Raw genomic sequence first — 25,513 nt, 5'->3', positions numbered from 1 at the left:
GGAGACGCGAGGCCAAAACACGCTAATCAGTTGGGGACTAGCGCGTTTCGCGTCATCACGCTCTCCCAAGCACGTGCCATGGTCATCCTCTGCGCCGCCCATGCTCGGCTGCCCTCCACCGCCACCCTCTACTTTCCAGAGCCGTCCTCGTCGAAAAGGCAGAAAAGGCACGCCATGGGAGCCGTGGAGGATGCAGTAGATGCCGCCGCCCATTTCGTTAGCCCATTCCTGGACCAGGCCTCGGATCGACATGCTGATGCTGGCAAAGGCGGCTTCGAGGCACGCCAGCTTGTGGAAGAAGCACTGTCACATCTCCAAGCCATAAATACCGCCGAGCAGGCCTCCGACCCCGATGCTCCATACGATGCATCTCTCGTCGGGATCATGTACGGTCTTCTCGACCTCATCGCGTCCCTAGGAATTCTCCCGCACCTTTCTCCTGGCGTCTTGTTCAATAAACGCCCACGCTCCGTTCTAATGCCATCGTTATCTATCTCTTCACGCCGCGATGAACTCCTGCTCTCCGATGTCACCAAGGCCTTGATTCCCATCTCGGAGCAAAACGGTACCGGCGTTCAGCCGCTGCTGAGCCAACGACTACTGCCAGACATCATATCTGCGCTTGCAGAGCTTTCATTCTCGCCTCACACAAGCGAAGCGTCACGCTCAATGTACAAACCTGTCTATGGCAAGGTTCTTGCGACTACGCCCACATCGCGGTTACTGCCGGTTTTGGCCTCCTTTCTCCAGCAAGACCTTCCACCATGGCTAAGGCAAGGACTCTCCAGAGAGCTTGCAATGGTACCTCTTCGCCCTCATGGGGTTCGACATACCATCGAATTCCTCTCCTTATCATACCTATCGAAGAACTCTCAAGTACCGCAAGATGCGTCGGGTTCTCAAGCGCAATTGCCGCTTCCTCTTGAAGCTATCACACAAGCATCGAAATTGCTTGTGTCGGTCCCCAGCGGCATGAGCCAGGATGACTGGTTCACTCAGCTCGCACCGCAGCTATGGACTTTATTAGACGGGTCAGAAGGCAAAGAGCTCAGCCGGGCGGCGGGTCAAATCGTCGCTGGCGGTATCCTAAATCGGAAGACCACCGGCTCTCCAGGAACGATTGGATGGGAACTATTCGCTGCTCCTCTCCTTAAGGCCATTCATCCCAAAGTTGTTGTCGGGGCAAGGGTGAGACAGAGCACAGCAAACAGGGTCATCGTGAGTGAGCAGGACCTGGAGCTCTCCCTGAAGCGGATGGCCACGATAGCCTCTTCATACTCGCATGCCGGCCTTATCAAACGCCTCGTCGGCCCGGTACTGCTCTCTTTATGGGGCCTGTTCGCTCATGCAACATCACGGCCATCTCTAGACAAAGGGTGGACCGAGCTTCCACGCGCTATCATATTAAGGTATATGACTGTAGCCTGCGAGCCAGCACGGATCGATACCATAGCAGACAACCTTTTCTGGAATGGAGAGTCCTCATGGACCTTCGCACCTGGCTCTCGAGGAGGCATCGAGATCCGTCAAAGACCGCATGATGGCGACGATTCAGCGGATATGGGAGACATCCTGTCACGCATTGGATACCTTGACGAACGTGTGAGCATGTTATTGTCACTCCTTGCAGATGCCAATGTCGAAGACCAAATCGCCGGTGCCATATTTCTACAGACGACGAGGAAATGGCTCTCGCCCGGACAAGGAACCAAGCGTTCCTTAACCCAAGAACCTGACATGGATCCTCTAGCAATGCTCACCTATGCAAAGCTCTCCGAAGCTATGGCGGCAACGTTCAAAGCCAATTTTGCTCGCAGTCCGCAGCATATCATCGAACTCATGGCTCAACTGCTGCAAAACTTCGTCGATGAGCACAAAACTAAATCAAGAAGCATTGCAGACGCGAACAAGCCCAGCCGGGCTACCCTAGGCAGCCTCGCGCAGCCTCATTTAGGAAATGCCGCTGTTGGTAGCGAGAGAGAGTCTGAGGATCTTGTTTCCTTTGCTCTCAGCATCTTTACCACCGTCGTTGGATCACCGGACTTCAAGCGCACACCGGAAACGTCCATGCTATTCAACGCCGTTCAGTCATCACTGCAATACCTTTCTCAACCTAGTCATGCCCTCCCCGTCCCACCGCTCATCGCCCACGCCGCAACGAACCTTGTCCAAATCATAAGTCCCACGCCCGTTTCCACTCCCGCCACCGACCCTCTCATGCAGTACCGCGTGACTCTAAAATCAGCTTTTACTGATCTGACATCCCCGGAACCACCAAACCGAACATGGGCGCTCTCGACCCTTCGAAACCTGATCCAAAACCCCACTGCCTTTCCACTCATTGACATCCCAGCCACAACGCAAATGCTTCTCTCTGTGTCAATACCAGATCCAGAATCATACGTCCACTTAGCCGCAATGCCAGTCCTCGTCGATCTCGCGGTGCGCGCCCCGAACCCTACGATTGGCATCCTAATCGACGCATTCATTGACGTCGACGAGCGTTCGCTTCAGCTAAAGAAAGAGCAGGAAATAGAGCAAGCTTTAAACTTTCGACTCCGTGTTGGCGAGGTCCTGAATGATATTGTCTTGGAAGACCGGTTGTGGGTAACAGGCCGTGCCTTGGCCGCGAGATACACGAGCCTGAAATTGGTAGTCGAGGCTACCTTATCACTTGCCTCCCGTCGCGGTCAGCGCAAGCAGACCCTCGCTAAGCGCATGGAGTTCGTCGAAGCAGAGAGGAAGGAGCAAGAAGAAGGCGAAGCAGCGTGGGGCGGTCCAATACCAAACCTTCTTGATCCAGAGGCTGAGAACCTAGTCGAACAGGCAGAGCGTGATGCTCTGCTCAAAATTTTGCAAGGCTGGGAAGAAACGGGCATCGAGGAAGACGTGCGGATCCGTGCCTCTGCACTGAGCATCCTGGGTAGCATCATGGAGGAGCGATTAGGGCTACTGAGTCAAGCCACGGTAGATGCGGGGCTGCAAATGGTGCTCATGATACTTAGCGTGGAGACTGGGGAAGCGAAAGGGATCTTGCGGCGAGCAGCCGTGCTGGTTGTAATGGGTTTGTTGAAGGGGATAGACGCGGCTTTAGAAGGGGGTAAGGAGAGCGCTGTTGGGCTAGGAATGGAGCCGGCAGAGGAGGTGGAGAGGGTGGTGAAGTGGGTGAGGGATGAAGATGTAGATGGGTTGGTGAGAGATCATGCTGGCAGTGTGGTTGAGGGACTGGAGACACTGAGGATGAAGAAGCTGTACAAGATTAGGGACGGGGGTTTCAGATTGGGACCCGATCTGGGTTTGGAAGGAAGCCTGCGGGGACTAGGTGTAGACCGTCTACCAGGCAACGAGAAGCGACGGAGAGGCCCAATTGTGGAGGAGATTGTGTAACTTCATTCGTCGTTCGAAGAAGTCGAATGCTGTGACGCCCGGCTTTTCCAAAGCTTCGGTCGATTTGCGCCCATGTCCTCCTGGCATCTAAACAAAATTTTCAGGGAATTTCGCCCCGGTATCATCGGTGAGAAGGCGTCTCTGCAGCGCTCTTCCGCTTTCGCGCAAGTCTGCCTATGCGCACTAATTCTTCATCCCCCAAAATCCGAAAGCCTCCGCTGGCATGTGTTTCTACGCCCAGCGATGCGCTCTTCAATCCGCCATAGCGACGTCTTTCGTTGCCTTTGGTTGCACCTGGTCCGCCTGGCCGATCCAGAGAACATTGTTACACCTTTACACCGTCAGCACTTGCCCTGGAAGCGTTCTGAGACGTAGCGAAATCGGACCTTATCAGCACCTGACCAAGCTGCCCCGAGCTGACACCACCGACGAATTCCTCCGTGTTGTTGAGCTGGATGTTCATGTATAGGTCCACGGAGACGAGCCGACCCTTGTATTCGGTCTCGCCCCACTTTAGGCGCACGACGATGTCTTTGTCGACCCTGCAATGCATCAGTATCTGCTCCAGCGGTGCGCGCGACGAAGTTCGAAGGACGTATGGCAAGGTACGTACAAGCTCTGGAGCAGAGGACGGGGATTGAAGGGTGCGACTGGAGCCTGATGAGGGTTAGCTTTGCGAGGCCATGCGGAGCTTGGGGGATCCGTTACAGCCATGATTCGCGGTCGCGTGAGCGTCCAGATATGTATCGATGTTCCGTCTTGAGTGCCGCCAGTGCACCTTGTCGTCACAAAGTTGGGGACTCGGTTGCGAAGTCCCTCGGACAGCGTGGTTGGAAGCCCGCGTCGTCGAGAAAGGCAAAGCAGAAGCAATGAAGTAGCACCTACTTTCGGCGGGCAAAGAGATGGTGTGCGCGAGAGCGAGGGGTCGCGATGGGTCGGTCGTGAGCTGCACGAGTGCGGAGGATCAAAGTGAAGTTTCTCGGCAAAACAGTTTTTCCGGCTAGCCAATCATGCGAGCGCCTCCCCGCCCCCGCAACCGCGAGCGTGAAGCTGGACATACCTCCGGAGGTAGCCCCGTCTCACTACCGCTACTCATACCTTGACCCGGCCCTGACTAGGTATCACCACCATGGTGCTCGCGCTTGCTCTTACTGCTGAGCTCAGTGGGTAATGCCCCCCCCGGCCTGCCCTCTTCATATGTGCCTTACTGACCATAGACAGAGTGACAGGCCTCCGCCCCCTCGACACCGACGACTCGCCTTTCCACTACACCTTCAAGGTCCAGTGCACATCATGTCGCGAGACACATCCGAACTACGTTACCATGACTCGCTTCGTACGCCTGCCCCGCTGTCATTCCACGACGTGCCTTCCCTAACGGGAGTTGCTAGGAAATGCACGATGTGAGCGGCAGCAGAGGCGAAGCCAACTTTGTGTGGAAGTGCAAGAACTGTAAAGTCGATACGCCCTTTGCTTCGCTATATGAACAGGACCTGATGAGGAACAGAGAGAGCATTCCGCGAACATCAAGGCAGCGCCGGCGAGCTATGACCAGACGAACCCACCGAAGACGGTGAACATACTGGAGTTCGACTGCAGAGGGCTCGAGTTCACCGAGTTCAAGGCGGAGGTGCGTCTAAGCGCAGTGCGGACGGCAGCGTTCTGGCTGGCTGACTGGATACATAGGGGGAGTTCCTAGCTACGGGCACTGAATCGAACACCAAGTTCACCGGCATTGACCTTTCCGAAGGCGAATGGTTCGATTACGACGAGAAGGAAGGCGAAGAAGTCAGTATCACAAACGTAAAGTGGGAGATACGGCGAGCGTAGATGCTTGTCAAAGTCTACAGATTGGCAAGGTCATGCTGGATCGGAGGGTTACTAGGTCGCCCAAAGAGAATACGCCAAGGGTTGCCATGACAAGGACGAATCGCCTTCCAAAGACAATTGGTGATAATTTCTATACTGTCCATTTCAATCGAAACCAACGCCGCCGTGCTATGCATCTGAAAGCCAGAAGTACACTCATGTCATATAAGAGGTCACGCTTCGTTCCATCACCAGACTCATCGCTCTCGTATCGCCATCAAAGCGTCTTACCCCTCTTCCTACGATGCATCCACCACTTGCGCGACTTATCATACGCCGTGCGACTCCACGGTCTCGTAATAATTTTCCCTTCAAACGTCCCACTAAAGAAGCTGAACAAGACAAGCAGCACCAGACTCACAGCCAGCACCACTGCAAACCCCCACCAGTAGCTCTTGACTGTAAACTCGACGCCCGCGAACTGGCACGAGAAGTAGCCTGTCATGAGCGTGACGGGCATGAAGACGATGGTGACTTTGGCGAGGAGGAGGGTGACCCGGGTGAGCCGCTCCACGCTGAATGACTCTTTGATCGCGATAAGGTTGAAGTTCATCATCACCAAGGATTCTTTCTGGTCGATGCATTCCTGGATTTCGCTGAGCGCGTATAGCATGATGCGGTCCTTCAGCCTCTCGAATCGTGCTCTGGCCGCTGAGCTGAGCGACACACCGAGCAAGCTGTCGGCTTCGGGAATCTGCGTCGGCGGCCCAACCATGGGGATGGAAGAGGCCAGCGAGTCCACGCCAGACACTATGTGCGAGTTCTTGAGGGAAGCGAGCGTTGCTTCTTGCTTTTTGAGTACGCGCTCAATGATGAGCTCGTAGCTTTGGTAGACGCGCTTGAGAACGGCGAGTTGGCAGCCAATATGGTGCAGTTGGTCAACGTGCTCCAGATTGGCGCGTACAAGCATCTCTCGTCTCAGTCGGTCTAATTCAGCAGCATAGCCGTGCTCGCGCCGCGTCACGAGGCTGTAAGTGGTGAACCAGTCTTCGAACAGATAGTAGAACAACAGGCCCGGCGCGTCGGTCGGCCGATGTGCCGTCTCTTCCTCACTGTTCCCGATGCGATGGCGAACAGGAAGCATGACGAGCGAGCTTTCTCTCAACGGCGTAGGCGCTTTAGTCAGTTGACGGAACACGCTAACTAGATTCCTCCGCGTCGTGTACAGCGTCTTGAGCTCGTGTGCACTCAGAGTGCCATTGCTAAACGGAAACGGGTCCTCGGAGATGGAGATGACGGTCTTGTCTTCTGTCAGAAGAAGCCAGTTCCATAGCCGCTTTCCGCGTGGAATGTCTCGGCTCCTGTCCATTTCATCGTCGTGTTCGGCAGAGGCCTTAGAGCGAATATTGTGCAAGGAATTGTAGCCCAAGCAGACAACTGGTACGTTATAGCCTTAGTGGAATCCCTAAACCTAGACACGAAGACTTACAGCGTCGACCCCAGTCTACTGTCGACCAGTGCCAGATCTCATCAACAATCGTATAGTGGCTCAGATCGCGCACCATCTCCAGCTGCGTAGAATGCATCAGCTCCGTCATGCCTATGCTCTCCTCTGAATCCAAAGACTCTTCCTTGGACTTGCGAGACTTTGACGACTTTCCCGATCTTTTCGATCCGTGCGACTTCCTCGATCCCAGCGTAGCAGCGCTGCTGTGGAGAAGACTGCGTTTGGGAGGTAGGGGATCAGAGCACATCAGGCCGAGCAGTCGAGGGGAGAAGTCGAAGTGCTTTGCCAGAGCATGCAATATATCCTTTTGGTTGTATGGCAGCCACAGGTTGATCCATCGCGTGTGTAGGTTTGGAGGCCGTGGCGATGAAAGCAGTCTGGAGTACGAGTCAGATCCGAGGTCGAAGGCGCAGTATGCTTCGTCGTCGCCGAAGTCGATGCAGAAGTTGCTGCTCCGCGGGTTCCGCGTCTGCCTGTCGAACAGGTCAAAGTTCCTTTCGTTATCGAAGTCCCTGAACGATGCAAGGATGTCCTCATCGCGGAGGTCCTGATAGTACGCGGGAAGCTCTTCCGCAGGCGATGCGGGACGGAAAGGTCCATCCATAGCCTCCGCCGCTGTGGTTGGAGATGTGAGTATTCGTTGGTGTCATCATCAAGAAGATGCCCGCGGGGCTTTTTGATCAAAATGTTGAGTTGCAGCCATAAGCCCCTGTGACGCGAGCTCGTGCACTGCTCAGACATTCTACCCAGGTGCGACGGCCTTCACGGGGCTGGTCACGCGTGGCTTTGTCAGGCAGAAGCCACAGCGGTCGCACTCAGTGCCCAGGCGGACCATTCGGTCGGAGAGCGCACGGCGGTGCAACACTGTGTCGCCGGTTGCGATGGAGCGAGTGACGGGATGGAAAGCAGTCGTGTGAGCGTGCGCGCAGGAGAGCAGCCAGGCCGGGGGTTGAGGTCCAAGGTGATGGCTTGGCGCACGCTAGACCGCTTTCGGTGCCAGGGCAAGGGCGTGTGCAGAAACGGCCCCAGGACCTTTCTTGGCTAGGCCACTTTTGCACGTGTAACCGCCAATCACCGGCAGCCTTCAGGCCCGGACGGACTCGGGCATCGTAACTCCGCTGCGCACCGAGAAAGCGACGTGGGCAAGTGTTTTGCAGGAACGATAGGCGGCGACGGCTCCCAATGCGGTGGAGGGCCGCGGAAAGTCCGCGGGGCGGCGCGCGTTATCGATCCTTCTTCAGCCCTGCAGCCCGCACACCGTTCGTTAAAAGGCAAACAAGACGACCCTCATTCTCACTTTTCATCCGGGTCTGCTCTTGCCAATGCTTACTTCTACACTCCCTCCGCCTTGATCCTTCTTTTCCGCGCTGTTACCCGCTCAACGCCTTCAGGACGAGCTTTCGACAGCTTGAACTCACTCTCCGTCCAGGCCCGTTCTTGCCAATGCTTGCTTCTATACTCGATCCACCTCGACCCTTCTTTTCCGCCGTTCGCAATTAGCCCTAGGTCATTACCCGCTGAAAGCCTTCAAGCTGAGATTTTCCCCTCCAACTGGCATGGACGATTCGAAAGACATCGGAGGCGACCCGTCAATCCACTCTGAGGATACAAACCAACAAGACGACCTTGAGTACAAGCAAGATGTGGAAAAGCAACACATTGACAACAAGGTCGAAGATGGCGCTGCTGCCGACGCTGAAGCGCACAAAGACTTGAATGTCGTCGGCTGGGACGGCCCAGACGACCCTGCAAATCCCATGAACTGGCCGAAGGTGAAAAAGGTCGGCGCTATAGCGGTGGTCTCCTTCATCACCTTGCTATCGTGAGTCTCCCATTCCGTCAGCCGAATGAGCATGACTAAGGGCAGAAAGGCCACTCGCTTCCACTATGATCTCGCCAGCTACTGCAGAGGTCATGGAAACCTTCCACTCCACAAACGAGACCATGGGCGCTTTTGTGACAACGGTATATCTCCTCGGATACGTTTGCGGACCGCTAGTCCTCGCGCCTCTCTCCGAGCTCTATGGCCGTGTCATCGTTTACAATGTTTGCAATTTCGTCTTCTTGATATTCAGCATCGCCTGCGCAGTCGCCAACAGCATGGGATCCCTGATCGTGTTCCGGCTGTTTGCCGGTATCGCCGCGTCTTCTCCTATCACTCTTGGGGCCGGGACGATAGCGGATATGATACCTCTGGAGAAGCGTGGTCTCGCCATGGCCTTATGGATTTTGGGACCATTGTTGGGGCCCACCTGCGGGCCGCTAGGTATGTAGCGTGCGGAATGGCTTCGCATTAGCTATTCTGAAAACCTCCAACTAACCATGAGCAGCTGGGGGTTATCTCGCTGAAGCCAAAGGTTGGCGTTGGATTTTCTGGGTGATATCTATATGCGTAAGTTGCTGCTTCAGAAAACCGAGACTGTCCTGACGTCGTTACAGGCTGGCGTTGTCTGTATAGTCACCCTCATCTTCATTCGCGAATCTTACGCGTATGTGATCCTACAACGGAAGACGACGCGCTTGCGGAAAGAGACCGGGAACCAGCAACTACGGTCTGCGTTGGATACTGGTAGAGACCCTGCCGAGCTATTCAAATTCTCTATCGTGCGACCAATCAAAATGCTTGTCCTGTCTCCGATTGTCTTATTAATGAGCCTCTATCAAGCAATAGGTAAGCTACGCTACCCTCTTCAAGGTGTGAAGCTGATTTCCGGCGAGTGTATGGCTACTTATATCTGCTTTTCACAACTTTTCCTCGCGTCTTCGAAGGCCAGTACGGTTTCTCGCAAGGGAGCGTCGGATTGACGTACATGGGCGTGGGCATCGGGTCCTTCATCGGCTTGATCTTGTGTGCGGCATCCTCGGACCGGATCGTCACCACATTGACCAAGCGCAACGGCGGAACAGCGAAGCCGGAATATCGCCTTCCGGTTATGTTTATTGGGTCCCTGGCAGTGCCGATTGGTTTGTTTTTGTACGGCTGGACGGCGGAAAAGAAGGTGCATTGGATCGCGCCAATAATTGGCACAGGCTTTCTTGGCAGCGGGCTTTTCCTGATATTCGTAAGTCGCAAGTATCAGCGGCAAAAGACAACACTGACTTTGGCTAGCTGCCGACCAGTAGCTACTTAGTGGATGCCTACACAGTGTATGCTGCGTCTGTATCAGCGGCAGCGACAGTCTTCCGCTCCCTCCTCGGCGCCCTGTTACCTCTGGCCGGTAACAGTATGTACGACGCTCTAGACGTGGGATGGGGTACATCGCTCCTGGGCTTCATCGCGGTGGCGTTCATTCCTGTGCCTCTAATCTTTTGGATGTTCGGCCAGCGAATCCGAGAAAGTAGGTTCGCGCAAGTCCAGTTCTGACCGAAGAGCCGCAGTACGAAGATTGTCATATTTTTTGAGTCACCGATGTGACCACCTAGCTCAGTGACTCAAAATATACGATAATCTTCGTATGGGGTGAAAAGGAACCGGGACAAATACGACGGCAGACCTTGGTTCGAACCTTGGGCTCTCTTTGTCTGTTTTGACCTCTTGTAATATACTACCGTTGGCATGAGGGACAAGGCCACGCAGCGATACGAGGACGGATTAACAATCGAAATCTCAGCTCCTTCTTGAGGTAGAACGAAGGCTGCAGGAGAACTCGCAGCGGAACCGGCGTTGGGCCGGCTTGAAGGCTGCCATATGTCAGTGACCTAGATCATGCTCGGGAGGGTCCAGAATCATCTGACGTGTCGTCGGCACTGGCGCGACTTTGGCGCGTGCTTAGTAAGCTCCGCTGCCAGCTGAAACCGGCCCCTGCACCGCTATGGCGAACTCCCTCCATCGCCCAAACTCTCCTCGCGCATTCGGTCACTCGCACTCGCCGGTCATGCTGGACCCAAATATTGTGGACGCGGGCTGTGCACCGAGCCTGTGCAGCCGCCCTACCTCTTCTAGCCGTCCCCCTGCATAGTCTCCTGCGGCCCCGCGGACTGTCCGCGGCCCTCTGTCTGGACACAATATCAGGAACAAAGCTCAACCTGGCCTTGCCTCGTCCCATCCCCGCGGAAAACCCGTTCCCAGAATGCCCAAGGAGTCGCAAATGCATACTGGCCCTCGCCAAAGGCCTGTGTCCTGCCGCTTCTGCCGGTCTCGCAAGCTACGCTGCAGCAGAGAAGCGCCATGCTCCAACTGCGTGTCTCGCGGCATCGAATGCGAATTAGAAGCCCCCAATGGACAGTCCCCTGGAGCCCGCACTTCTTCAGAGTCAGAACTACTCGAACGGATCCGCAGGCTCGAAGAGCGCTTGGAGCAACAGAAGTCACAACAGCATCAGCGCGTCAGGCCATCTCCTGACGGTTTTGATATCCCCACACAGCAAGCACACAGCTTAGACGTACCACCTCAGATGGAGCAACTCGATAGCGATGTTGCCTTCTTGGAGAGTATCTACAATGGGCTAGACCGTTCTGTATGCCCCGTCCGCCCTACCGCGGTAATCGGGAGCTAACAACTGGTTGCAGGGTACGATGCCGTCTTATAGGGTAGTCTTCAAAATTTGCCCTATTCAGCAGATCATGGACGCGCCACAGTACATGAACCAAAACGGCTCGTCCTATTCGACCCATCCCGGCCCGTCAAGGTGTGTCTGGCTGCCACAATACTCGGAGGCCAAGATTCTTCTGGACAAATTCGTTCAAGACATCGAGCACATTCATCATATCATTGCGCCCAAACTTCTATCTATTCTCGATGAAGTGTATTCTCGTCTGAACCAGCAAGGCCACGTTAGGTCGGGAGAGATGATCTTACTCCTAAGCATATTTGCGAGTGCTACCTATGTCTGGATGCATCACGACTGCTGCGAACGCGGCTTGTTCTCTACGCCAGGGGAAGCGAATCGACAAGCGCCAATGTGGATCAAGGCGACGGAAGATGTGCTTGATATTGCGCATCGCACAACTCGGGTATCAATAGAGGGCATACAGGGGATTATTATTGCCTCCTTCATATCCGGAAATCTTGATGGGTTTCTTCGAAGATGCAAGTCCTTGTATAACACGGCCCTTATGCTGGCACGAGAGCTAAGCCTACATTGCATCGACCACCCAAGCAACGCGCACCTTGCGAATTCAGCCCAGGCGGAGATTGGACGCAGAGTGTGGTGGTATCTCGTCGCTTCTGACTGGTAAACGTATCGTATTGCACAAAACGACTGATCATACTGATTGCTCATCAGGGCCTTAGCTGCGAGGTTTAGCGGTATTTCTCGGGGGGTATATCAGTGCCATCCGCGTCACATGATGACGAACAAACCCCTTAATCTGGACGATGAAGACCTTGTGGATGGCATGACTCGGATCGGGCGACCGATAAATCAACCCACTGCAATGTCCTATTCCCTGCAGAGAATCCGCCTTGCAGAGATATCCCGTAACATTGTTGACCGCACTCCTCTCATTATGGCAAACACCGGCGGGCTGAGCTATGACGCTGTTATGGACATCGACACTGAGCTACAACTACTCTTGAACAACCTCCCACCATTCTTCTCCATGTCAGTTCTGGACTTGATTGAGACTTATCGCGTCGATCCTTCGCGAGCAGCAAGCATCATTCGCCAAGGACACATGTTTCATTCGCTATTCTACGCACAGCGGTGTAAGCTACATCTCCCGTTCGTGAGTCGTGGCTTTCTGGATCCTGAATATGCTCCATCCCGCGAGATATGCATTCAATCCGCCTGCCTCATAATCCAAACGGAATCGAAACTGGAAAGCTCTGGGCTATTTGTAGCGGGCCGTTACAAGTACCTAGGCCTCCTAGTAAGTGCGCTAGCAGGTATCATAGCACGGGAGTATGAGCTGATCTACGATAAGGTCTCGGTTACCATGGCCAGTATAGTACTTCTCATAGACCTTTGCCATAATAAATCGTCCCCTCATCATGAGAGCCATCGAGGGGAGCTTGCGCAGGCGTTTAGAATGCTCGAAGATGCCAAGAACGAGTCGCCGACTGCTGCCAGATTTCTCGACTCGCTAGTGCACGTTTTCCGCAAGCATAAAATATCGCCGCCAAAACCCGCTGCTCAACCACACTTGGTGCCACATATTCCGACTGCGTCGCCTCTATCAGCGCCTCATGACTCAGGCTCCCACCTATACAGCGTTTCTACCTCAGCACCTATCCCCACAGTGCTATCGGATATGCTCGCAGGCAATAGGGGCAGTACCACTGGTAAAACCAATGAGGGAGTTTCAAATGAAGAGGATTGGTCTTACATGAACGATTTTGTACAGGGCATTGAGCAGGGCACTCTCGACAACTTCGACTGGGACAGTGTCTTTCTAGGGCTCAACACCTCGTTCATGTGAGGAGAATAGAACCAGGCTCTAGAAATTCGGGGCGCTTTGCAGTCATCCAATCTGAAGTGGCATCCTTGCTAGTTGAGCAATCCATAGGGCCCTCAATCTTCCAAAAGAAGGCTATCTCGATTCTCTATTTCGTGATCCGGGCGTCCTTCGCAAGTAATCTATCCGTACGCTGCGTAGACGAATCAGCGGCTTCACACTTCCAAAGTTGGTCGGCAGCCACCTGGGGGGCTCTCAGCGCTATACCGCTTTCAGATGGCGGCCAATCACAAGACACCAGGCCGGACATACCTAGGTAAAAGCTTACCTGCAGCAAATACTAGGCACGTTGTGTACAATGGTTTTTAGGGATAGAGACTGTAGCCATGCTCCTGAGCCGCTCAACGTGCGTATCAGTGGAAGGTAGCGCTGGAGCTCCCCAAAGAGCAATGACGTCATGGCGCTCAGGTCGTGCGTTCCACCCCATATACTTAACACAGTAATCCCGTCTCTCGCCAGAGGTCAGCCCTTTCTTCTCAAATCATTCCCTTAAACCACCAAAATAACGGCCAACGACTAGAGCCAGCGAACGCTAGTCTAGACAAGCAGACATGTCTTCAACTCTCGGCACCTACAACCCTTCCATTCTCGCCATTCCGGCTTTCTACATCCTCTCTGTCTTCCCGCACAGCTACGCCCTATACGCCGCAACGCAAGGCAAGCTCAGCAACTGGGATAACCGCAACCCGCGCTCTACCGACATGAAGGCTAAGCTTAAGGACCGCCTCGACGCCGAGACCTACGCCAAGTACGAGCGCGCTGAGGCATGCCACGCCAATGGGATGGAGAATCTTCCGCTGTTTGCTACGGCCGTGGTCTTGGGAAATATGGCGGGCTTGAAGTGAGATGGCATCGGCGGTCTGACGGGATTCGCGGCGTCTTTCCTCGCTGAGACTCGCATACACGGCTGTCTACCTCACGCACACGACGCAAGGACCGACTGCGATCAGGAGTGGACTTTGGGTTGTTGGCGTGGGAATGTGCTTCCGCATCATCCTCAAGGCTGCGAAGGTGCTCGGTGCTGGCAGGGTGGGCTTCTAGAAGAGCGGTTGTGTATTCTGGGCTGATCCAATGATCACAAAAGGTCAAGGGAAGCAAATCCACTACTGCCAGGAGTAGAGCGAGCCGTATCTTCGGCTTGATGAGCCTGGCGATGGCCTCCTCCGACTCTCGTTCGGGTCGGATCCAAAACAGAGTTCAATATATCATAGAATTCCCAACCTTGGCCATAGGGGGAGGAAGGATTGGAGTGAAGGAATAACTAGGAGGCCAAAGACCGTAGTCGTCCACCCCGCGCCAACGTTTCTTAATCAATGCCTCCAAACTACTCGTCTCTGCAGCCTCCAGAAAACAACAGACGAGATCGAAAGGTTGATAGCATTGTGGCGCATGGGGGCGGTGTAATGTGGCTGCAGCTCTCGGAAAACGATATGCGGAATCGTCCCTTTTCCACCTTGAGCGTCGAAGGGCGCTTTTAGGGCCTCCGCACAACTTACTCCCGCAATGATGTGTGCTGTTGTCCGATCCCTTTGGCAACGCGAACCAAGAAAGTCCTTTCTCGAGTCGACGCTTCAGGTCGTCGAGAGGGCATTCGGCGCGTCCGCGCTGTGAACATCTGAGACACGTCCAAGCTAACATTGGGCATCAGAATCATGCTCTCCAAGAACGCCCCGCAAATCCTGCGAGCCCACGGCGTCCGGCATTTCCAGCGTTAAGGATACTTTGGCTAGCTTCATCTCCATTCTAATAGTTGATTCCGGAACCACGTTTCTCCTACACGCTTCCGCATCCTGGGAGTGCCTACGAGAATCGCTTTTGAATTCACTACCCTCCACTGGGCTCTAATCTTGCTGATGCGCATGTCAAGTCTCCATGTTTGCAACAATCCTGACTCGAAACAATAACACAGAGCGACCTAGAGTCATGCAATGAATTGAAAAGGCCCGACAACGATACATTCAACTTACCATCTAGGAAATTAGCTAGCAGCAAGGTGTGTCACTAGCTCCCCGATGGCGCTAGTGGCGCTGCCCTAATGACATGGTGGCGCGCGGTTAGGCTGAGCTAGCCTCACTCCCCCATGGGGTGGCAGCAACCCAGCTCACGCATTGATCCGAGACCGGATCCTCCGCGACGGTGCAACAACTCCCACGAGCCGCCAAGGATGAGACTAGAGACGCCGGATGCATTCCCAAACTTCCGCACCCAATGGAAACAAAGAAGGGCTCGAGACACGGGAAGCTTGCCGAACCGTGTTCATCTTTATCTTGGACCATTCCTTTCAGGTATTCTCCCCTTTTGCGTGCGATCTCCACCTTCGTTAACCCCTCTGAGTATACACGATCGTCGTCACCCTGTATACCCACTTCCCTACTGTCTTACTCTTTCCCTACCTCATATCATCAGGCCATCTTACATGAGTTGGAGGATATGGCATCCGCAACGCCGGAAGAGATCGCCTCCTGGCCGGCACCGAACTTCGACCATCCAGAGAATCGCGGTCCGATCCTGCTGGGGCTCACTGCCCCATTCATGGCTCTCGTTGTCGTGTTCACCGCCATGCGATTCTACGGTAAAGGAGTGCTTCGACAGGCGCTGGGGATAGATGACTGGGTCATGCTCGCCGCTGGGGTATGTGGCTTTAAGTTCTCATTCCCATCACCACGGTCATTGCGCGCTAACACCACGCCAATGAGCCGGGAACTCTCCAGCGAAGCATTCAACGTGTTATGTCTGCTATCAGTTGCTGACGATCAACTAGATCTTCTCGTTACCAGTATCAGTAATGGCTATTGCGTCTCTAAATTTTGGCCTTGGGCTCCATATTTGGGACCAAAAACCAGAGTGGCACGTACCGTACAATAAGGTGCTTTCCTATCCTCTTTCCCCACTCTCCGATAGGTGATGCTCTCACTCGCATGCTCAAAGACTAATAGGGATTGTAGATGGGATTTGTCGTGGACATTCTCTTCCCCATATCGTGTTCCCTAACTAAGATATCGTTGTGCTTGACGTACCTTCGCCTGTTCCCATCGCGGGAGGATAGGATATTCTGTTACGTTCTCGGCGCATTTGTGACACTGTACACGGCTGCGTGCATTTTCCTCATGCTCTTCCAGTGAGTAATGCCTTAAGCTCTACACACCAGAGCTCCCAGCTAATAACTACAGGTGCACACCAATCCGGGGGTACTGGGACACTCAAGCGGGGCAACATTGTATCAACATGCGTGCAACGCTCATCTCTATTGCGGCATTGAACAGCCTAAGCGATTTCCTCGTCTATTTGTAAGTGCAAAAGGATCCGATTCAGACGGAGCAAGCTAACTCCTCCAGATGGCCGGCCAAACCACTGTGGAGCTTGCAGCTCCCTCTGAAGCAGCGTCTCGGACTTATTCTCCTTTTTTCCGTTGGCTGCCTCGTTTGCGTTGCCGGCATCATTCGGTTTGTCCCCCTCCCCCTTTCCCCCTTCGGTGTCTAGTGGCCCGACTTGCTCATGGCTTGTCGTAGGATGTATTACTTGGAAGTCTACTTCAAATCTTATGACCTTCTTTGTAAGCATCTGTGATGGTACTTAGGAGGCGTGTTGCTAAAGAAATTGAAGGGAACGCCTGTGTCGTTTACGCTGCCATCACCACCGAAATGAACATTGGCATCATTTGCGGCTGTCTCTCTGGTGTCAAGCCCGTGATGGCCGTCGTCTTCCCTCGGCTTTTCGGCAGTTCCTATAAGTCCAATACACGCCCCGCGACGTACGGCCGTACAGGACGTGCCACCCACCCGGAATCCTTCCCGTTCCAACCTCTCTTCGACAGCTCCAGCAAAGCCCGGGACAAGCAATACGAGCATGCGATCTCCATTGCGGAGATGAACCCAGAGGATAAGGAGCGGAGGAATTTTGCCTGGGCGAGCTCCAGCGGCGACGACCATCCTGATATGCCCTATAATACGATAGTAGTGAAGACTGTGGTCGTAAGGGAGGAGGAGATTGGGAGCCCAAAGCGCGGCGGTAAGGATGACGGCGGTAGCGAGGAGTGGATTATAGAAGACTTCCCTGAACCGGGGAGGAGATAATTGTCGATGGAAAAGGATACCCCGCATTGTAGAAAGCTCAGGTTTGTTTGATACGGCCTTGAGCTGGCGTTGAAAGCTGTGTTCCTCTTCACTATATGTATGGGGTTGGGTGGGATGATATTAAGGCTTAGTGACATCTCTTGGGATATACATTGAAGTAAGCAATTCACTCCAACTTGGCAGCGACGAAGTACAAGAAAGCGGCTCAGTTCGCTGCCGATCACCTGGGCAGGCCGGCCTGCTTTGGAACCGCGCACGCTAGACTAGGGTTAGCGCGGGCCTTGATCCTTCCATAAAGAGCACATGCGATCGGAATGACGTAGCTGTTGCCAGGCACGGTACAGCTCACGCACGCAACCCTTTAAATCCTTCACATCCTCCTTCCTTGATCTTAACACACCTGCAAACTTCGAAGATCCCAGCAAATAACACCTCTGAGCTCAATTGACTACCGTCGACACCATGGATGTAAGGCGTCCGGGGTTAAGAAGTGGCAGCGGGGGCAGGAGAAGGACAGCTGACGTCGTGTGCAGGTCTACTACTTCTACAGCTATGGAACGGCGGCATGGATGGGTAAGCTTGATGAGCTCTCGTGAATGTCATCGCGGCTAAATCAAAGGGACAGCAATGCAAGCGGCGCCCTTGATCGCGTCGCCGACCATGATCGTAGCCCTCCTCTCTCCCGAAGTCCGAGAAGCATCGAGTATGCAAAGCCACGCCTGGAGCACTCTCAAATCAACTGACGACATTGCGCAGCCCTCGAAGTCTACTTCTCCCGCTTGCTCGGCTTCGCCCTCCTTACGATCGGCTGTATGAATGTGCTCCTCACCGGCTCCGTCCCACTCTCCAGCCGCCTATCCGAAGGTGCATTTACTCCCTCCTTTTCCATGCTATCCGCAAACCCTTCATCAATCTCGCACATGCCACTAACTCATCTTTTCAGGAGCAACAACATCCGCTTCAGACCCCAAAGCGCCGTACGCACTCCCCACCCTGACAATTACGGCCTTCTTTCACGCCGCCTGCGGCTTCTACCAATACGGCCTATGGACTGAAATAGGCATTGTGTCGTTCGGGCTCGGCACCATCGGAAGCGGATTTCTGTGCGCCGTCGCGCTGTGGTGCATCTTGTTTGCCAGCAGCGATGGCAGGATTAGCCGGAAGACTGGGGCAGATAAGCGGACGAGTGGGTTTCCATTCAAGAATACAGAGGCGGATAAGAGGAAGGGTAGATAAAGTACTGGACCTAGTGAAGAGGTTTCCTTCCCTGGGGCATGACATGGTCTGGCTGTGGTTAGCAAAGAGCACTCGACACATCAAGCAGGACGCATGGGGCCACAGCAAGGCGTTTGGCGGAACATTAAAACGGAATGGAGTTTGGCTGATCCTGTACACTACCAAACCTTGGATTGCAATGGTATCCATAAGTCTTTGATGATAAAAGCGATATAAGGCGCAAATGGCAAAGAGAATGTGCCATTTGATTGCTGATCGGCAGCCTTTAGGCGGTCGAAGTCGGGATTGCGGTGTCCCTAGAGCGCGCCCGCGTCCAGAGTCACCACGTGCTAGTAAATACAAGCAAAGAAAAGATGTGAAGTAGTCCCACAGGCTGAATCACACCGCCTCGGAAACGGCAAGCGCCTCTCGCTCCAAGTCACCCGGCCGCAGCTCCAGTAATAGCGCCCCGCCTGCCGGTTCCTTGATTTCAGCATGCCGGTTCAACCATGCTTCTTCCCGCCACCACGGCATCTTTCCCGCCTTGGGCTCGATGTTCAGTTTCTTCGATGGCGCTACGTCCTTCGCTAGAAGTGCCATATGCTCGGGCTCATGTGCCAAACCTGCATCTATCCGTTTCCGCCGCGTCGTGGCTAGCTCTGCTTCCATAATGTTCTCCATGAGCAGCTCCTTGGCTGCCCATTCTTCTTTGCGCTTCTTCTCGAGGGCTTCGGCCTCGGCGCGGAGTCGCTCGCCTTCCTGCGTTGCCCAGTGCAACTGCCGGCGGAGCAGTCGGAACAGGTCTGGTGCGGGGAGCGCCAGTTCGTGCGGTGTGAAGGCCACGTCGGGCGGGAACTGCACCATGGTCGGCGCGCTCGGCGACGCGAGGTCTTGCATGTAGACGACGTTGTTGTGCGCGTATTCGGCGTCTGCGCTCAGGGGGGCCGTTGCGCTGTTCGGTGGATGCGAGGAGGGCGAGGCGGGCGCGGACCCTTTCTCGGCGTGTCTTTTTGCTTCGCTGAGGACGAGCTTGATGCGCTGGAACTTGTTGGAGGGGTTCGAGGAGTGGTGCTTGGGGACGGGGTCGGAGGGGCGCAGGGCTTCGGTTTCGTGGACGGTGCGCATGTGCTTCGCAAGGGCGTCAGAGCGGGTGAAGGAGCGGTCGCATTCTACGCCATCTGAGATTAGCCACGGCGCCAGGAGGCAGCAAGGTGAGGCACGGCGTACCCGGCAGCGTGCAGTAGAACGGCTTCTCGCGCGTGTGGCTGCGCATATGGGCCCTCAACGCATAGCCGCTAGCATGCGGAATGCCCTTCCTCGAGCAGTCGCTCCATTCGCAGCTATACTTCTTCTGGCGCGTGCCAATGTGGTCCTCGTGCAGGTGCTCGACCAGATTGTCCATGTTCTCGAGGTCGCCCGCCTCGCAGCCCTCCCACTTGCACACGCTGACCTGGTCCTGGCCGTAGTCGTCGTCGGCCGACATGCCGGGGTGGTGCGGCGACGCGGGCACGCTGCCATCCGTGTCCTCTGAGATGTCGCCAAAGTCGTCGGTGGGCGGCATGTTGGTCGCGGGCGGGTCGGAGGGCGCGCGGTTGTGCAGGCGCAGGCGTTTGCTGGGGCGCGCCGCGGGCTCGTGGTCGGGCGTGTGCTCGATGGAGAGGCGCCGCATCTTGACGTCGTCGGGGAAGTCGTCGCTGGCGTAGTCGGAGAGGTCCGAGTTGGGCGAGTCCATTGCGGCGGCGGGTGGGGGAAATGCGCGCGTCTCGATGGGCAGGTTGGGGGGGCCGGAGGACGAGGAGGAGGGAGCGGCGGCTGCGCGGGTCGGTCAGATAGAGCACGGGCCGCGATGCTGGCTGGCACTGTAGCTGCAGCAATACATGGCAGCTTTCTCATTACTACCCGACTTCCCACCACTCCGCCAGCTTGGCCCATCGCGACGCGCGAGAGTACACACGGTAAGCCATTGTTGAGCCAAGTCCTCTCCCCGCCCTCCTGATGAAGCATCGAGTTCTGCAATGCCAACGGTTTCGCTCACAGAAGCCGAATGCGGACTGCTCTATTCACTACACTTGATCTGACCCCCTTCCTCAAGCGCCGTCCGTTCGTTCACACTCTACATCGCGGCACAAGGCTAACACGGCTTGCTACAGGCGAACACGGCTTGCTACAGGCGTCCACGATACCGTTGCCCCCCCTCCTCACAGCTCCGCGTGCTTCATGCCCGCCTCGTGGTACCGCGCACCAATCGGCGGGAATCGCTTCAGAATCTCCTCGAGCGCGGCCATCTCGTCGTCGTCCAGCTTCGCGGGCTTCATATTCTCCGCAATGCGCTCCGGGGTGGTCGCTCCCGGGATCGGAATGACGTTGGGCATTCCCTTCTGCCCGCTGTGGGCGAGGATCCAGCCGATGGCGATCTGACTTGGCTTGCAGCCCTTCTTGGTCGCAATCTTTTCGACCTCGAGTACGAGCTTCATGTTTTCGTCGAACACGTCTGGCTGGAACCGCGGCAACATCTTCATAACCGAGTTCTCAGGCACGTCGCCGGCCGTCTTGTACTGTCCGGTCTGGCAAGCGTCAGCTGTGCAGATTACACCATCAGGCAGGTCTTCGTACCAGAAACCCTCGACCCAGGGGTGAGTATGCGACAATGGGAATGCCCAATTCCGCACACGTCGCCGCCACACCATTCTCTAAGATGTCGGTGGCCCACAGCGAAAATTCAACCTCCACCGCGGAGATAGGATGGATAGCATGCGCCTTGCGGATCGTGTTCGCGCCCACCTCGGACAGACTGATGCCGCCCACCTTGCCCGCCTTTACGTACTCCGCGATCGTTCCAATAGTCTCTTCGAGCGGCACCCGCACATCGACCCGCGCGCACTCGAACAGATCGAGAAACTTCTTGCCGTCCAAGACCGCCAGGCACTCCTCGATACTGCGCGTGACGTTCGCCTTGCTCCCATCAGGTTGGAGCCCGCCAGGCACAACGCCGCCCTTGATTGAAAGCACGACCTTCTCGGCATCCTCTGGCCACTTGGTGAAGTACTCGTTGAGGAGGTGCAGAGAGTTGCGCTGAGGGGTGCCATAAATCTCGCCGCCGTTCCACGCATTGGCTCCAAGCGCCAGGGCGGTGCGCATTGATTCATAGGTTTGCTCTTGTGGAGGTGGATTTGCCCGCCATGTCAGGCCTGCTCACTCCATCAGTCCTAGCCCAGGAAGGTAACTTGTCGTGACTGAAAACCCACCCATGAGGCCGTACCCAATGTCTCCTACTTCCTTGCCTGCGAGATTGACCATTATGTCTTGATGCCTGAGTTCGTTCAGTGCTCTCGTGCGGGTAGTGAAGAGCTGAATGCTTCGCAATTGCTGTACTCGGTACTCTTTGGGCTGTGCCTTCACCCAAGTATTTATATGGTTTATGCCTTGGGTATATATATATGCCTTGGTACGTCTCGTCAAAATCACAACTTCCCTGACGTTATTGCGCCGCGAGCGCCCCACCTCGCCGTTCGGAGACAAGCAATACCGCCGTCGGCCAATCACAACCACCCATCTCAGCTACATGGAGTTAACGGTGGACATAGGCGAAGCGGAGGACAGATTAAGCCGGAACCCGTTTACTACGTTTGGTGAATGTTCGTGAACGGGGCGGATCTTCAGGTGTCTTTTTGCTCCGGGCCGGTGGTGTGTTGAGTCGGGTCGCCGGAGATTCTGCGGTTTGGTGGATATGGCCGGACCGACGTGAGGGTTTTCGCGGCCAATGCAGATGTTGTTCGTGAATGTACCGAGGATCGGCAATAGGTGCGAAAGGTTTGGAAATACGATTGATGAGATGGCGTCTAAGCTGAATCTCTAGTCTATCTACACACATTGCCATGCTATTTAGCTCCCTTCGACTTACACCGAGACCTACCTCAACGGCTACCGAGCCTTCTTCCCCTCGCTCTCTCCCTCCAAGCGCCCCAGATCTCGCAAGACAGCCCGTACGGGCCACACAAAGCCTTCCTCAATCCGATCTGTCCTCCCTTCTTCAATCGTGACAAGATACTCTACGAGCGCCATACCGACGTATGCGCCAATGCCAGTCAAAATATGCCACCAGCCATGCAGCTCGAACAAGAAACCCCATGGGAGTCCGATAGAGCGCTTGAATTGGGTGACGTAGGAGCAGAGGTGGTAGTCAATGTTCCAGAGGAAATAGCCGAATAAGCCACTACCTGCGATAAAGTCAACCACCTTTTCCCGGTCAAACGAAACGAGGCTAAGGGCTCGTACCCGTGCCAAAACTCGCCATTCTTCGCAGCCTCCTCTGCGACTCTGCATTCTTGATCCTTTCGCGGATGAGCTCCCGGATCTTGCGCCCTACCATGATGACCATTGCGCCGAAGGCGACCTCATGCACGATGATTTCGTCCGTCACGCAGTGGTAGATGGAGACGGGGATTAGGGTGCCCAGGATGGCAGCGGTGATGATGAGCCGTTGGCGTTGGGAGGCTTCAAAGGTGAGGAGTTGGTGGAGGAGAGCGCCTACGGCGAGAAACATAGAAAGGTCATCGCCTGCAAGCATTAGTGAGGAGACGCTTTGGTCGCGGAGGACGGCAGAGACGCGAAGTAAGGAGAGATAGGCGGCGCAAAGACGACCATTCCGGAGCCCCCGGGATGTTCAATGCTGCCAAATAAGCATTGCCTGAAGCCTCGCTACGCCTGGCTTGATCTTCTCCAGGCTGTCATTTGGCGGCACGGGAGTATCCCAAGTGGAAGAGGTGTACCTCCGCAAAGAATGCAACAATTCTTACCCATCTGACTATGGTACTTCAACGTAGCATGGTACCAACCAGAGAGTACGCCGACGCCGATGAGGGCCCAATACGGAAAGGCAAGAGTTGAGAACAGCCCTCCGTCTTTGCGAGGTTGGACTCTCCGGAGGCCGTGGGCACCGTAAATGACTGTTGGGATCGTCAGTCATCTTCAAAACACTCCTCATGTGGACGGGCAAAGTGGAATCTGTGGCCATACCATATGTGAGGTTCGTAAGCGTGTTGATGAACTCGGCAATGTACGTCGTTATTATGTAGTCCTTTATGAGTGGTAAGCCCTAGCCGGAAAGCAGAAAGCCATGCGTGTGCATACCTCCTCGCAAAAACTACAAACCATCAGCAACCATGCCCACATCCGAACTAGCCATCGAAACCGCAAATATCAGACCTCGGGACTCACTTTTGATTTGAAGTCGGCATGCCCCAGGCCCCCGACCCAGGGCTCTCCAGGTATGGCCAGCGGAGACGAAACATATCGTACAAGCAAGCCAACGAGAAAGAAAAAAAAAAGGCGTTGCGGAACACAGCGGTGGATAAGGGGACTGCTGCCTGGACTCTGGAGTGGATGTGGGAGCCCGCGGGATGCGAGACGAAGCGAAGGAGCTATGGCCAATGGGATTCTGTGCTAGGCCCAAATGGGGAGCATATCGCTAACTCCCAACCGCCAACCGCACGCAAAGGCACCATCACACAGTACGGCATATATTGAGCGTGTGCTGTGAAGCTTCTGCTACTACCTACCTGTTCGTGATAGACGAGACAAGATGCGTCCTCAGTCCGTCAAGACTGAGAAAGGCTAACCCAGTACAAAAAGATGAGGCATTCCAGTACACCGGCTGCCAAACTACAGTGCAAATAAAGGCGGGCCTTTCCGAGGTTCGAACTCGGGACCACCTGCATTATAGGACAGAAATCCCTAAGCAGGTATCCTACCACTAGACCAAAAGGCCATTGCTGACTAATATATGAGTAAGGAAGGCTTAGCCGATAGATATACGATGGCGAAAGGTTACAAAAGAACGGAAGCGTGTGTGCATGCGTGGGTTTGCGTGCTGTATCGTTTCTGGGTGCCGATGGCTGTGGAAAGGTACGGGCTGAAGGCGGTGAAGACTTTTACTTTGGCGGTATGCGGTATGCAGGCTGCCGAGATCATGATTATGTGAATTCGAATGAAAAGCCGCTATGGGCAATTTGAGAGAACACCCCTCTAGGAAACGGAGTGCTTTAAGAGCAAAGGCGTCTTACTGGCATGGGTGGACCACGTGCCGTATCTCTTCAGTACCCACGCTGACCGTGCCTTGCAGGTCTGATCGTGGATCAGCAGTCTCCGCTACGCTGGCAATGCTCCGATATGCGATCACAGGAGATGCAGCATGCATTTCCGTCTTCCCGCAACCGGGGACAGCTCCAAGTTCCAGAAGACTCGGCGCAGATGGGTCTCGTTCACAGGAACGGTGCAGTATACGGGAATAATCGGACGCACAAAGCCACGTTCACAGAGACGTAGGGTTCTCTCAGGAGCCGTTGTAACGTCGTATCGGGTCTCCAGCAACGAAGAGCAGTGGCTCTGGGTAGAGGTAGTCTTGACACCTAGAAATTCGTGCTACTGACCCGACGTCTTCAACAGAAACGGCCAAGGGGAATCCCTCGCGGGATTGCTTCACTTTTGGGCAGTCCTTCCAGGAGATGAAATGATGCTATTGCACTTGACTAGCCGGACGCCAACCGGCCATACTCCGATGCGGCACGATGCACCTTCTCGCATCCCACATACCGCTGACATGTGCTTATCTCTCCTTTCATCCCCCTCTGCCTGCTCGATGTGCGGTTCGGCCCTGGACCCAAGGCTCCCAACAACTCTTAATCCCGAAAACGCAACCACGACGTCGAAGCATTATTCCCGTACGGACGCCACATCGAGAGCCGTTGAAACAAGATCGACGCAGCAACGCCACTTACGGCTCTTCGACGCGGGTGAGGAGGCCTCCACGACGCTTAGCTCACCCCGGTGCGGGTTCCCCAGATCACGCACCAAATTTCCACCAATGGAACAGCCGCAGCCAGCGTCTCGCTCTGTGATACCCCGGCATCAAGGGCCATCGTCTCTATAGCCTGGAAAAACAGTTGGAAGCCAAGGCTGCACATCGGCCTGCCGAATTAGCCACCGCGGGAGACTCGCAGCTCGGGAAGAGCCATCGGAGCAATAGCTCTAGCGGGCACCGTTGCAGCGCGCAAGCGGCCTCTCGTGGCGTATATATGAGCTATCACCGCAAGTTTCGTGCGACAAGCCGTACTATTCTTCCCTCCAC

The 25,513-nt window shown here is 55.0% G+C and overlaps 14 protein-coding genes and 1 non-coding gene across 15 annotated transcripts; 8 read left to right on the top strand and 7 right to left on the bottom strand.

Annotated features, from left to right (window-relative positions):
* The first annotated feature begins 119 nt into the window (after nucleotides 1-119).
* BU26DRAFT_512473 (uncharacterized protein) lies at nucleotides 120-3,517 on the top strand. The gene has a single exon (XM_033827384.1). The coding sequence runs from the start codon at nucleotides 175-177 to the stop codon at nucleotides 3,385-3,387; it is 3,213 nt and encodes a 1,070-aa protein (XP_033690505.1). The 5' UTR covers nucleotides 120-174; the 3' UTR covers nucleotides 3,388-3,517.
* BU26DRAFT_194 (small nuclear ribonucleoprotein F) lies at nucleotides 3,514-4,184 on the bottom strand. The gene is made up of 4 exons (XM_033820523.1): nucleotides 4,096-4,184; nucleotides 4,001-4,044; nucleotides 3,774-3,929; nucleotides 3,514-3,718 (listed from the first exon to the last, which is right to left on the bottom strand). The coding sequence occupies exons 1-4, from the start codon at nucleotides 4,099-4,101 to the stop codon at nucleotides 3,640-3,642; spliced, it is 285 nt and encodes a 94-aa protein (XP_033690504.1). The 5' UTR covers nucleotides 4,102-4,184; the 3' UTR covers nucleotides 3,514-3,639.
* Nucleotides 4,185-4,516: 332 nt separating this feature from the next.
* Nucleotides 4,517-5,217, top strand: BU26DRAFT_526235 (DUF866-domain-containing protein; the record flags this gene model as incomplete). The annotated part of the gene is made up of 5 exons (XM_033830684.1): nucleotides 4,517-4,554; nucleotides 4,609-4,723; nucleotides 4,779-4,844; nucleotides 4,895-5,017; nucleotides 5,074-5,217. The coding sequence occupies 5 exons, from the start codon at nucleotides 4,517-4,519 to the stop codon at nucleotides 5,215-5,217; spliced, it is 486 nt and encodes a 161-aa protein (XP_033690503.1).
* On the bottom strand, nucleotides 5,134-7,596 carry BU26DRAFT_212 (uncharacterized protein). Its single transcript, XM_033820658.1, has 2 exons — nucleotides 6,686-7,596; nucleotides 5,134-6,633 (listed from the first exon to the last, which is right to left on the bottom strand). Exons 1-2 carry the CDS (start codon nucleotides 7,305-7,307, stop codon nucleotides 5,474-5,476), a joined length of 1,782 nt encoding a protein of 593 aa, XP_033690502.1. The 5' UTR covers nucleotides 7,308-7,596; the 3' UTR covers nucleotides 5,134-5,473.
* A 257-nt stretch (nucleotides 7,597-7,853) lies between these two features.
* Nucleotides 7,854-10,393, top strand: BU26DRAFT_443575 (MFS general substrate transporter). The gene is made up of 6 exons (XM_033824543.1): nucleotides 7,854-8,525; nucleotides 8,575-8,969; nucleotides 9,034-9,095; nucleotides 9,143-9,374; nucleotides 9,422-9,765; nucleotides 9,813-10,393. The coding sequence occupies exons 1-6, from the start codon at nucleotides 8,260-8,262 to the stop codon at nucleotides 10,065-10,067; spliced, it is 1,554 nt and encodes a 517-aa protein (XP_033690501.1). The 5' UTR covers nucleotides 7,854-8,259; the 3' UTR covers nucleotides 10,068-10,393.
* A 57-nt stretch (nucleotides 10,394-10,450) lies between these two features.
* Nucleotides 10,451-13,357, top strand: BU26DRAFT_379 (uncharacterized protein). The gene is made up of 4 exons (XM_033822550.1): nucleotides 10,451-11,160; nucleotides 11,213-11,877; nucleotides 11,929-12,514; nucleotides 12,569-13,357. The coding sequence occupies exons 1-4, from the start codon at nucleotides 10,774-10,776 to the stop codon at nucleotides 13,061-13,063; spliced, it is 2,133 nt and encodes a 710-aa protein (XP_033690500.1). The 5' UTR covers nucleotides 10,451-10,773; the 3' UTR covers nucleotides 13,064-13,357.
* A 293-nt stretch (nucleotides 13,358-13,650) lies between these two features.
* On the top strand, nucleotides 13,651-14,140 carry BU26DRAFT_526232 (uncharacterized protein; the record flags this gene model as incomplete). The annotated part of the gene is made up of 2 exons (XM_033830683.1): nucleotides 13,651-13,940; nucleotides 13,993-14,140. The coding sequence occupies 2 exons, from the start codon at nucleotides 13,651-13,653 to the stop codon at nucleotides 14,138-14,140; spliced, it is 438 nt and encodes a 145-aa protein (XP_033690499.1).
* Nucleotides 14,141-15,099: 959 nt separating this feature from the next.
* On the top strand, nucleotides 15,100-17,305 carry BU26DRAFT_512466 (uncharacterized protein). Its single transcript, XM_033827383.1, has 8 exons — nucleotides 15,100-15,384; nucleotides 15,434-15,730; nucleotides 15,861-15,965; nucleotides 16,045-16,217; nucleotides 16,270-16,386; nucleotides 16,435-16,542; nucleotides 16,609-16,652; nucleotides 16,703-17,305. Exons 2-8 carry the CDS (start codon nucleotides 15,530-15,532, stop codon nucleotides 17,170-17,172), a joined length of 1,218 nt encoding a protein of 405 aa, XP_033690498.1. The 5' UTR covers nucleotides 15,100-15,384; nucleotides 15,434-15,529; the 3' UTR covers nucleotides 17,173-17,305.
* A 235-nt stretch (nucleotides 17,306-17,540) lies between these two features.
* On the top strand, nucleotides 17,541-18,746 carry BU26DRAFT_471044 (uncharacterized protein). The gene is made up of 4 exons (XM_033825368.1): nucleotides 17,541-17,745; nucleotides 17,798-17,875; nucleotides 17,929-18,036; nucleotides 18,116-18,746. The coding sequence occupies exons 1-4, from the start codon at nucleotides 17,742-17,744 to the stop codon at nucleotides 18,406-18,408; spliced, it is 483 nt and encodes a 160-aa protein (XP_033690497.1). The 5' UTR covers nucleotides 17,541-17,741; the 3' UTR covers nucleotides 18,409-18,746.
* On the bottom strand, nucleotides 18,357-20,172 carry BU26DRAFT_536029 (uncharacterized protein). Its single transcript, XM_033831324.1, has 2 exons — nucleotides 19,615-20,172; nucleotides 18,357-19,556 (listed from the first exon to the last, which is right to left on the bottom strand). The coding sequence occupies exons 1-2, from the start codon at nucleotides 20,117-20,119 to the stop codon at nucleotides 18,787-18,789; spliced, it is 1,275 nt and encodes a 424-aa protein (XP_033690496.1). The 5' UTR covers nucleotides 20,120-20,172; the 3' UTR covers nucleotides 18,357-18,786.
* A 130-nt stretch (nucleotides 20,173-20,302) lies between these two features.
* Nucleotides 20,303-21,736, bottom strand: BU26DRAFT_512461 (Aldo/keto reductase). The gene is made up of 3 exons (XM_033827382.1): nucleotides 21,633-21,736; nucleotides 21,001-21,575; nucleotides 20,303-20,951 (listed from the first exon to the last, which is right to left on the bottom strand). Exons 1-3 carry the CDS (start codon nucleotides 21,682-21,684, stop codon nucleotides 20,586-20,588), a joined length of 993 nt encoding a protein of 330 aa, XP_033690495.1. The 5' UTR covers nucleotides 21,685-21,736; the 3' UTR covers nucleotides 20,303-20,585.
* On the bottom strand, nucleotides 21,524-22,313 carry BU26DRAFT_512459 (uncharacterized protein). Its single transcript, XM_033827381.1, has 2 exons — nucleotides 22,244-22,313; nucleotides 21,524-22,188 (listed from the first exon to the last, which is right to left on the bottom strand). The coding sequence occupies exons 1-2, from the start codon at nucleotides 22,262-22,264 to the stop codon at nucleotides 21,946-21,948; spliced, it is 264 nt and encodes an 87-aa protein (XP_033690494.1). The 5' UTR covers nucleotides 22,265-22,313; the 3' UTR covers nucleotides 21,524-21,945.
* Nucleotides 22,199-23,714, bottom strand: BU26DRAFT_512455 (alkaline ceramidase family protein). The gene is made up of 6 exons (XM_033827380.1): nucleotides 23,605-23,714; nucleotides 23,518-23,530; nucleotides 23,404-23,464; nucleotides 23,184-23,333; nucleotides 22,663-22,944; nucleotides 22,199-22,604 (listed from the first exon to the last, which is right to left on the bottom strand). Exons 1-6 carry the CDS (start codon nucleotides 23,676-23,678, stop codon nucleotides 22,309-22,311), a joined length of 876 nt encoding a protein of 291 aa, XP_033690493.1. The 5' UTR covers nucleotides 23,679-23,714; the 3' UTR covers nucleotides 22,199-22,308.
* A 353-nt stretch (nucleotides 23,715-24,067) lies between these two features.
* On the bottom strand, nucleotides 24,068-24,154 carry BU26DRAFT_t1. The gene has a single exon. It is a non-coding gene; the product is annotated as a tRNA-Pro (tRNA).
* Nucleotides 24,155-24,761: 607 nt separating this feature from the next.
* BU26DRAFT_26 (uncharacterized protein) lies at nucleotides 24,762-25,428 on the top strand. The gene is made up of 2 exons (XM_033821255.1): nucleotides 24,762-24,781; nucleotides 24,832-25,428. Exon 2 carries the CDS (start codon nucleotides 24,896-24,898, stop codon nucleotides 25,313-25,315), a length of 420 nt encoding a protein of 139 aa, XP_033690492.1. The 5' UTR covers nucleotides 24,762-24,781; nucleotides 24,832-24,895; the 3' UTR covers nucleotides 25,316-25,428.
* The last annotated feature ends 85 nt before the right edge of the window (nucleotides 25,429-25,513 follow it).

Source organism: Trematosphaeria pertusa, assembly GCF_010094035.1.
Source record: "Trematosphaeria pertusa strain CBS 122368 unplaced genomic scaffold BU26scaffold_1, whole genome shotgun sequence".
NCBI classification, from domain to species: domain Eukaryota; kingdom Fungi; phylum Ascomycota; class Dothideomycetes; order Pleosporales; family Trematosphaeriaceae; genus Trematosphaeria; species Trematosphaeria pertusa.
This window is presented reverse-complemented; position numbering and strand designations above follow the sequence as displayed.